This window comes from Rhagoletis zephyria, unplaced genomic scaffold (assembly GCF_001687245.7).
Source record: "Rhagoletis zephyria isolate East Lansing unplaced genomic scaffold, Rhagoletis_zephyria_1.1 Rzeph_scaffold_01744, whole genome shotgun sequence".
In the NCBI taxonomy this organism is placed as follows: Eukaryota; Metazoa; Arthropoda; class Insecta; order Diptera; family Tephritidae; genus Rhagoletis; species Rhagoletis zephyria.
Window position 1 is genome coordinate 79,474 of NW_016158828.1, and position 10,539 is coordinate 90,012.

Here is a 10,539-nt window from a genome sequence, read left to right on the forward strand (position 1 = left end):
ACGCAGCCACATGCAATAAAAATTCGAATTTCTGTTTTTTCTCTCTCCGTAACGTACCAATAAAGTTTTCTTTCACAAAAACGCAAAACGTAACGCGCCGCTTGCAAATCATTTTCGCAGACCGTCAAACACTACAAAGATACGGAAAGTACAAAAATTTCGCGTTCGCGTATCAGCAGCAAACGCTTCTACACACACACACACACACACACATACACACAGAAACACCGTGTTGCATCACGCCCGGGAACAACATCCCATCCCATCGCCTTCATCTTCATCTATCAAAAGCAGGAATTTTCCAGTAGCATTGCTGAGCAGAATAGTAAGCAGCTAATTTTATTAGGAAATTGCGTAAAAAATGAATTCCGAAAACGTAACGGAGATAAATGCAAGCACCAAGGATCAAGTGGAGGAGAAACCGAAGCCAGTGCAACCGGAAACACCGAAAACCCCATCGCTGCCGGTTAGCAGCGTCATTGGCTTTAACACCGAAGACTTCCTGGCACGCGTCAATATGAATGAGAAGATCAATAACATTCTACGCTCGCCCACCAAGGCCCCGAATGGAGTGCGCCAACGTTCTGTCTTCACGGCCATAACGCCATCATCGGTGAGTCAGCACTTTTGCCTTAACATCCACACTTTTCTTGGCAATGACATGAATGACAGCTAGCGCCGGAAATCAGATGTGTCAGTTGTTTCGATTTAATTTCTGACAGCGGAAATTCATCTGCCCCGTGCAAGCAAGAAAAAAATATATATATATGCAATGCACGTCAATCAGCTGTCAGACGCATAAAAATGGCTGGCTGTCGATATCTGTCAGCTGATTGTCAAGCCGCATTTTTCGGAATTACGCTCTCAGCTTTTGTTTTGGTTACAATTTTTGTTTGTTCATTCTCTTTGTCAAGGGCGCTCTTAAGCAACTCTTCTGTTGCGAAATTATTTTGCTCTTAATTTTTTTATTTTTGCTTTGCAGTCTCGCTTCAATGCCAGCGCTGCTCCGTTTGTTTCACAGCAACAACGCTCATTGGTCTCTGCCGGCAATACCGGGTCTGGTGGTGGCGGCATGACACCGAAGGAGACGTCCACACCATCGGCCGCACTCCAGGCGCGTCAAATGTCCATTCCGGTGCACATGAGTGCTGCCTCACCGCATCACTACGGCGGCTATGAATCTCCATTAACGGGACGCAGTGGTGGCATGACAAGGGGCGTATTCAACGCTCGCTATCCTGTAGCGCCACCACCATCGCCGATTTACGGATTTGAGAACGATATCTGCCGCATGGTAAGCCATATGCTAAAGTATTTCGTCAATGTGTAAATTTAGAACCCTCGAGATTTGAAGGCTTTAATATTTTCGAAGTTAAGCGAATATGACAAAGGAAAGGTGTTCGGTATGGACTCTTTTTTTTTAAGTTTTAATAAAAGTTACAATGAATAAATAAAAAGATTTAAAAACTTAAATACAAAATATTGTAGGTGCATTCATTTTCGCTGTCCATCGGTTTAGCGATTATACCTCTCCCAATGGCAAATTATTTAAAAAAAAACCTAACAGAAATGCAGAATCGACTCAATTCTAAGTCTTGGTCATGTTCTAGTTGCAAAGAAGGAGATTTTCCGATAAGTATCTTTGTAATTTATAAGTTAAACGACCGTTGTGAAATTCCAGATTTTCTATTTTAAGGTTAAGCTAATGCGATACAAGGAAAGTTGCTAATATATTTTACCCCACAGCTTTTTTTTTTAATTCTTACACAAGCATGCATAAATTCACAAAGGATTCATTTTTGATTGTAGTAATCGCGTCATCGCTGTTGTTATCGATAATGTAACAGAAATCGTTATCGATAACATTATTTTTATCGTAGCCGCTATAGATATCCACAAAGTTTGGTATGACTTTTTTCGGTAAGGTTATCATTATGGATATCGATTTTTAATCGCTACAGATTTCGATTTTGGATTAGGGCGGTGGAAGGCTAACTGGTAACGAATAGTTTCCAGTGGAGATAATTTTCCCTTTCAAAAGTAAAAGTGCTCCACAACAAAATTATCCATGCAATATGGATGTGTTTTGGCAACATATCGCAAATGAAGGAGTGCGTTATCCTTTGAAAAATCGCTTAACAAATTCCATGCGCATTACTTTAGTCTATTATAATGAAATTTCTCTAAAATTAACCCTTTTGACAGCCGACTGCAATGTCACCTTCGCATCATGCCCAACAATTCCCTCAACCGATGCCGCCACCACCTTATGCTGTGGGGCGTTTGAGCGGTAGTCACCGTGGTGCCGAGTACGAGAACCCCACACCACCACCCTGCCCAGGAGCGGGTCCAATTGCTATGACTAACGGCACCATTCAGCTGCGTCTGCGCGATGGAATACGGTTAGTTGTTAAAGCGCAATGTCTGCCAAATCTACTTTTTACAAAAATAGAAGGAGAGTTTTTTAAATCAATTTTTTTTTTAAATTTCTGCCAAAAAACAGCATCGATATGACATTGGACAAAGCTGTACGCGTTCTGAATCAACGCAGCATGGTGGCCATTGCATTGTCACGCAATTGCAGCAACTCGGCGCTAATCCATCCAAATGGACGCATATTGCAAAGCGGCTCCAAGGTCGAGATTGTCACCTATGACGGCATGAAGACCAACAACTATGTGTAAGCTAATTAATTTGAATGAAATCCAAGTAATTAATTGTTACTCCTTCGCAGCCGCTATGCCAAAATGTGGTACAAGGGCGTGAGTTTCACCAGCGAATCTTGCGCGTTGATCTATCTCGTCGACACAGCTGGCACACGCACCACCACCGACACCTTCACTGATCTCACGAAGGACTACACTTTGACGGTGTTTTATGAGTGCGTGTAAACTACTAAATCCACTTTGATATTTTTGCTAAAAAAAATCCTTTTGATACTTTGCACACTTTAGTGACTCGCGCCATGGTCCATCCTATGTGCAAGATGCTAATGAAGTTATACAAAACTCCACATACTCATGCACCGATGAAGGCACTGAAATCTACGAGATAAATGGCTTCCGTATCACTCAAGCTGCTGATGGGCTCGTGAAGTAATTAATTTTATATGATTTATCTCAAAGTTTTATGAACTTTACTTTTTTGCCTTTTTTTAAGGTTAACACGCACGCATAACAAGTGCTTGATTCGCACCAGTCCAGGTAATGGTTCGGCCACTTTGACTACTCCGGGAATTCATTGCACAGCCTCTTTGGGCAAAACATCGCATTTGTTTGTTCGGTAAGTTATAAATGGCTTAATAGAGTACCGTTATTTGTCGCAAATCGCGAATGGTAAAATAATGATGTAAAAGTTTCAAAATCCGACAAGTATGAGCATGATATCGTTCCAGTAAAGGCTTAACTGCAGTTAAGAGGTCAGGTAAGGTAGGGTTTATTTCTTACTTTTTGCTTTTTTACTTTTGTTTGCTTGCACTTAGCATGAGCAATTACCCCCCTTGAAGTTGTAGTCACCCTATTTCAATAGGACTAAACTGCAGTTAAGGCTTGGTGGAAATGAACTATAAGGCTACTATTTTGGTGTTCGGTTATTGCTCCTAAACTAAATTTTGTTTAATCTATGCCGTAAGCCTCGGAAAATTATGATAAACACTTATTCAGCTGATTACTGCCATCGGCGGAGCTGGGCATATTTTAAGTCCCTTAGTCACTACTGTGGGTTGATAAGATAGCAGTTTCACTGCATGTATATATCGTTAGCGACCAATAGTAAAAAATAGGAGGAAGAGATGACGCGAAAACCACAATAGGGACGTCGCCTTTTTCCCTTATCGCTGCACATCTGTTGTGCACTGGGATGACGATGGGAAAAGACATGAGGGGTATTCTCTGAGTCTTGCAAAGCCCTTGCACGGTGCACGGATTGCACGGTTTGCAAAGCTGTCCCATACGAAAACCGGTTTTTACCGTGCAATCCGTGCAATCCGTGCAATTTGTGCACCATGCAAGGGCTTTGCAAAACTCAGAGAATACCCCTATGGTGTTTCTTTGTGTGCACCGTGGTGCCGTCCGCGAAAGTGAAAAATTTATTATCGGAATTTGCGGGCCGGAGCTAATTGATCTTACATCAACAGCACCGGCACTGAGGCCCGGACTGGGAGCAGCGCGCTGGTGCACTTCAGCTGTAGTTGAGCAGGAAGTTTTAGGAGTCTCGCAAGTTGAGGCGGAAGGCGACGTGTTGGTATTGGATTTGACGAGCAGGAGCTTCCCGTTTTCGACGCACATCCCAACTACAGCTTAGTTATTATTTATGTTTGAACAAATAAGGTTTTGTTTTTGGAATTACCCTAATACTAAAAATTTTCTTTTGTAGTTGACTGTTTTGAAAATTGTTCCTTTTGCCCCTAAAATTGATTTTTTTTGTCCTATTTAATAAATTGGTCGGCCTTTAAAGTTGTTTTCCGCACCTGCGCTGGCGTTTCGGAAGCCCCCTATTTCAGTAAACGGTAGAAAAATGCCCCATTTCAGACTTTGGATAAAGAATGCCCTACCTCAGAAAATAGTTCTAAAGCGCTCCATCTCAATTTATTATATATTTAATTTATATTGATATGTTCCTGGCAGTGCTGCTAACTATTTTCGAGTAAACAAATCCAGGTTTTTATAAAAATCCGCTAGAAAAAAGTTGAATCCCACAAAACAAAAGCTGAAAAATAGACATATTAAAATACTTTTAAGCAATTCATTTGAAACACCACTTAAAATTAGGGTGACCAGACGTCCTGATTTATCAGGATATGTCCTAATTTCAGGGTCGAGTTCAAGTATTCCGACTGATTTTTCTTTTCCCGCCTAATGACCTGATTTTTACAGAACTGTCCTTTTATTAACTTTTTACTGTGTAAACATATCGTTAGGCGCTTTTTTGTACAGCGTTCACATAATAACATAAAGTAAGTAGACACATAAATATAATCTCAATCAAAGCTCGTTTTTAATCACCTCGATTACACAGACAAATATCAGATCAAGATTTTTCTGGCAAACACACGGTGCGCAGATCAGCTTATATTCTATAATCCATTCCAACTTTTCTGAGCTTCACATTTAGACATACGTATGCAAATACAAACCTCTTAGAATTTTCTTAAAATTTGTGTTATACTATTTTTTACTTTTACTTGAACTAAAGCCTTTTGTTTATCTATTCACAGTCGCAACGAGAAACGTATGCACTTTGATGGTTCGTGCTTCATCGTACGCAATGCAGGCCACTCGGCCGGATTCAACGAGAATAATTTGTTGATCGTTTATTAATCGTGTAATCAAAAAAATTTAAACAACCAAAATTTCGCCTTTTGCCGAATCCACATCCCCATAGCATAGCAATCAACGAAACAAACAACGAAGGCGACAATACACGAACACATTAGGATGAAAATATAACAAATATTTGAAAACAAATTTTTAGGATTAACACAAAAGCAGAGCGTAACAGAGAGAATTGCAGTATTACGTAGAGAGAATCACAACGCAAGAAAGTGAAGAAAGAAATTCAAATAACAAAAATAGTGTAGAAAAGTGGTGCGCATAGAAAATTATAGAAAGTTTAAAAAAAATTCAACAAAGAGCGCACCCAAACAGTTAATTGAATACCCAAATAATAGTAGTCTCTTTGCTTATAGACCACAGTCGAAACAACAACTCCATTAGCAATACTTTTCACGCTTATAAAATTCTCAAAGTTAGTAAGTTAGTTTTTTCCAATTTTTCATTTCATAAGTAGACACAAATCCGCGTGTGTCTCGGCTGAGGCTTTGTAAAAGGAGGCGATTAGAAAAGAATGGTGCAATACTATTAACTACAGTCGGACATAGATAGCTTTATTGATATGTTCCGCGTTTTCTCTTCACTCGGCCGAGAAAAATTAAATTTTCAACTCTTCACACTTTACGCTATATTATTTTTCTTGAGCGAAAATATTAGCAGATATTTTTATATTATGCGCTTGCTCCCTTAGTCTATATATACTTTAGTTACTACTGTCATAACGCTCTCCCTTTATCAAATAATTGCCTCCAGTTCCCTTAAGGATCATCCATCATTATTCAGTTGTAAACCTAAACCAAAATTTTAATTTCGAAAGTGTACTTAAATTTTACTGTTATGCGCTTTTTGTAGTAGTGCAACAATTAATGACAAAGCAGCAAAAAGTTTTCAACTTATTTATGAAAAAAATTTACAAAAAAAAAACACAAAAATACCAAAGATAAAACGAAAATATTTTCAAGTGTCTCCCTTGTAAAAACTTTCCATTCCTTAAACTATCAAGCCAATCTACCACTACTCTCTCAACTATTAAATCTAATCGAAAAGCAGAAAGCCCTAAAGGATAACTTGCCGTCTAGACTATTGTGTGCATGAAATGTGAGTGATATGGGAAAGTTATCCCGTTCAACACGTCCGGTGGATACTAACAAAAAAAAGTGTCACAGTAGCAGAATAGGAAGAAAGCAATAATATGCTGAACCAACTAACTATAGCTATGGTTGCATGTACATACATATGGATGTAGATACTTTTAGGTTTGTTAAGAAGCTTAACGTGTGTGGATGAATTAAAGTGAGACAGCATTTCGCAAATAAACATACAATGCTGTAATTATAATTACGAACAAAGCAATTAAGACACCGACGCCTCGTCAATAGCAAAATAACAAACAACATTCAATGGCATCGCCCAGCGGAGAGAGATTTGAAAGAGAACGGTGAAATTGTGAATATTGATCGCAGGCGTTCGAAAATTTTTAGGAGTCGTACTCATATAATTGTCTAATAACACATAGCTTTTAATTACGCCCAACTGCATGCATACATAATGCACTTAAATGCATATAAACAAATACATAGATAGAAATTTAGCATAATAATAATAATAAATTTTGTTTTCTCATTTTATAAATGTTATTTGCATCGTTAGTTTCTTATTAATCATCTCACAATCGAATAATCAAAACACTTAAATACTTATTTTTTCGGCTATGTATTACAAAACTATTTTCGGCAAAATGTGTAAAAAAAATTTTTAGTTAAATAAAAATTATAGTGTATTCTGCAATTCAATTAATTTATTTAGTTTTGTTTGTGCAGTTATGATTATTGGGTATTTCTATACTTTTGAACGGGTATAATGAAACTGCAGCATTTTGGCACCTCCTTATTTTGGTGGTATACGACATCCCAGAGACTGTAGTGAAATAAAGGATATTCTGCCGAACAGCTGTGTAAGCATAACTACATACAAATGTAAACAATTGCAAGAAAATAATGTCGCTAGAGAAACAAAGTAAGTGTTTGCAAATTGTTTTACGAAAAAAAACTTTAGAAAATTATATTAAATATTAAAAATCACCGAAAAGTCCTTTTCTAGCAGATACCTAATAATTTCATTATTTTATGTTTCCTTATTCCCATTATTCCGGATAAACTACGACTATTCTATTCTAGATCCGGAGTGAATAAAGAAACACTCCCTTTATGTGCAGTTGTCGATAATCAAAATTACTTGGTTGGAAATGGAATTTGTCATGATTGTTTTTTTTACACGTTAAGCGTAGATGTTAAAGAAATGTTAATGAAAATGTTAAAGAACCCTGCAAACCAAAGTTTCCGAAATCTTAACGAAATCTCAAGGAGTATCTCATTTCTGTAACGATTTTCTTACGAACCTCCAAAGAAAATTATATGAAGTGGTTGACACGAACTCGTAAAGAAGAAATTCTTCACATAGCGGCATTATTTTTATTGCTTCACGGATTTTCTTCACAAAATTTCGTAAAAGAATCGAAGTGTGCACAGTTTAATCCATTTTAGAAAATTCTGCAAAAAATCGGATTAGATCGGATGTGAAAACATGGCTTGCAGGGAAAGTAAATAAATAAAGGTGTGTAAATGTTGGGTATGTTCGAGCTACGTAATAATTACCGCAATATTGAAGTTTTGTTGCTTTCTTGATGATATGTTGCTCATGCTCAACAGAAAATCTTCTGAAATGCTGCAGAAATTCTGCAGTACAAATTTTTCTGTTGCTTTTGATTTGGCAATGATGAGCAACTAATAGTAAAAATTTTTCTCCTCGAACGCTTGTGAAAGTAACACTGGCGCCGTAATTGCAGCTCAAATGCACCCTCCAAAATATATTTTCTTATTGATAAAAAAAAAAAGTAGTTAGCTACAAATTAGTTAACACCTAATGCAGAGGACACCAGTAGTTAGCTACGGCTGAAGCAAATACGCAAGTAATAAAAAGTTACAACCAGTAGACTGCTGGGTAGTTAAAAGTTAGCCAGAAACCTCTTCCATTTCCTGCTGGGTTCCTGCCCTTACCTTTATTTTATATATAAAGTAACTAACGTTGACAATCTTCATCCACATAATTTTTCGCGTCAAAATAGCCAGCATAGCTGAGCCGCTGCAGCTACTCGTCGAACAAAGATTCAACACGATACAATTGGGGTTAAACTAAATTTAATATCGAAAACTATCAAGTGAATAAGCCAGCAGCTTGTCAAATTGATTGCAAAATCCCATCAGTCCATTCTTATCAGCAGCTTCATATTGTATGTATGTATGTTTCAGTCTTCATTTTCACTTCACCGATCAGAAGCACTACTTTGACTCAAATGACAGTAACCTTGACCGGCACTTAACCCACCCAGACCGTTACGTAGCTGCGCTGTAGTGGGTGGGACTTTCGTTACCAGCTTGCCACGGTTTGCCTTAGAACTGCTCACCTTTCAAACGCTTTGCTGGTAAAATTGCCAAGAGGTCAGTTGCGCCAGTTAGCTGTCTAACTACGCTTTATAATGTTGCACTTTTCAATGCAGTGAATTTTTTGCAGGTAACTGACTATTAACCGCGTTGTTGCAGGTCTGCTCTCCGCCATTTCATGTTTCATGGCATTCAATTTTATTTTTTTTTTTACTTTCATTGCGTGCATTTTAGTTGACGGTTTGCATTTTTTCTTGTTTGCCTTCCGCTGAGAAAATTAATTCACACACCGTCTGCGTTTGGGCTGCTGCATCAGCTACAGTGACAGGAAATGCTCTATCAAAATAGCAACAGCAATATAGCAGCATTCTTGCCACTGATATTTTTTTTTGTATCCCCTTCCACTTTTTTGCCCTCTTTACAGCATTTTGCTACAATTTTTCTTGCGTCTTTATGAGCTTTCACTGCCTTTGCTATATGACTCACTGGAGAATTATTTGATGTCGTAAATTTTGCGAAGACATGTTTTTGCCGTTGGCCGCCCGCCCAGCACAACTGTCCAATGTATAGCACTAGTGCGGTTATAAAAATGTACGTACAGCGTGTACTATATATACATATATTTTTTCGTTTCGCTGAAACATTGTGTTAATGCGTGACTACATGCAATTTGTTTGTTCGCCAGCCTCAAATTCAGCACATGTTTATGGACCCGTCAACAATAAAAACACAAAAATATGTTTGCACAGGGAAATGAAACAGAGCAGCTTCAGAAACCTAAGCAATAGTGATAGGAGTCATTGTGGTAGCCGTGAAACTTTTATTGAGTTTGGAAATATGTAACTTTGTAGCTACAATGGTGGTTGTCCCCGGGTAGGCGATTTTCGGTTTTATTGAATTTTACTTGAAAATATATGATTTTATGAGATAACCCAAATCACAGAGAGTAATAAAAATAACGAAGTAGGTCAGAGAAAATCTCCGTAAAAGCTTAATGTAAAAATAAGCCGCATGGCTATATTATCACAAATCAGAAGATAATAAAAAATTAAAGATAAAAGAACTTTCATTTCTTTTAGGCTGTTAAAATAATTTTTTGGACAGTGTTGGGAAGATATTGATTTTTAATATGAACTGATTAGGAGAATTAATTAAGCTTGAATTTATTCATACCAAGAGACAGACATGAAGTTGTAATCATAGATAAAGAATCTTTAGTTAATGCATTCAACGAAAAAGAATTTTTAAAAGCATAGTTAAATTAAAACAAAATTGTTTAAATATTCCGAGTACAATTAACCTGCCTGAAAGCCTTTGACATTTAATGAAGACATTTTTGTGCCGAAAGAAAGCTATTTCCATTTATTACTACTAGTGTTCGCCCAGCGGTTGAAATTCAACCGATAAAATTACGGATAGTTTATGATAGTTGGAATGGGTTAAGTGGAGGGGAGTTTAGCTTAGTGCTTGGCATAACATAACATAACCATAACATAAGAATAAATAACATAACATATGAAGCATAACACACCACAATATAACATCGCACACTCTTCAGTTGTATTTCCTTTTTATCCCTTTTTTCACCTCTATCTAAATCTTATTTATTTTGGTTCATTTTATGCCAAATGATGTTGCCTTTGATGCCACATCAAGTGATATCATGTCATGTGGTGAAATTGGGTGTGGTGAGCTGCGGTGTGGTGGAATTGGGTGTAGGAGTTACGGTGTGGTGAATTTAGGTGTGGTGGATTCAGGTGTGGTGAGTT

General features: G+C 37.6%; 1 protein-coding gene across 1 annotated transcript; it reads left to right on the forward strand.

Moving 5' to 3' along the window:
* The first annotated feature begins 361 nt into the window (after positions 1-361).
* On the forward strand, positions 362-5,318 carry LOC108365007 (uncharacterized). The gene is made up of 8 exons (XM_017618902.1): positions 362-613; positions 983-1,294; positions 2,206-2,402; positions 2,504-2,680; positions 2,735-2,881; positions 2,955-3,095; positions 3,160-3,282; positions 5,216-5,318. Exons 1-8 carry the CDS (start codon positions 362-364, stop codon positions 5,316-5,318), a joined length of 1,452 nt encoding a protein of 483 aa, XP_017474391.1.
* Positions 5,319-10,539: the final 5,221 nt, after the last annotated feature.

What these genes read in the sequence shown, in the direction of transcription:
- LOC108365007 (XM_017618902.1), top strand. Translation starts at nt 362, where the DNA reads ATGAATTCCGAAAACGTAACGGAGATAAATGCAAGCACCAAGGATCAA. An exon ending in CGTCTGCGCGATGGAATACG is followed by an intron (nt 2,403 to 2,503) that starts GTTAGTTGTTAA and finishes GCCAAAAAACAG; the next exon opens with CATCGATATGACATTGGACA. An exon ending in ACATCGCATTTGTTTGTTCG is followed by an intron (nt 3,283 to 5,215) that starts GTAAGTTATAAA and finishes ATCTATTCACAG; the next exon opens with TCGCAACGAGAAACGTATGC.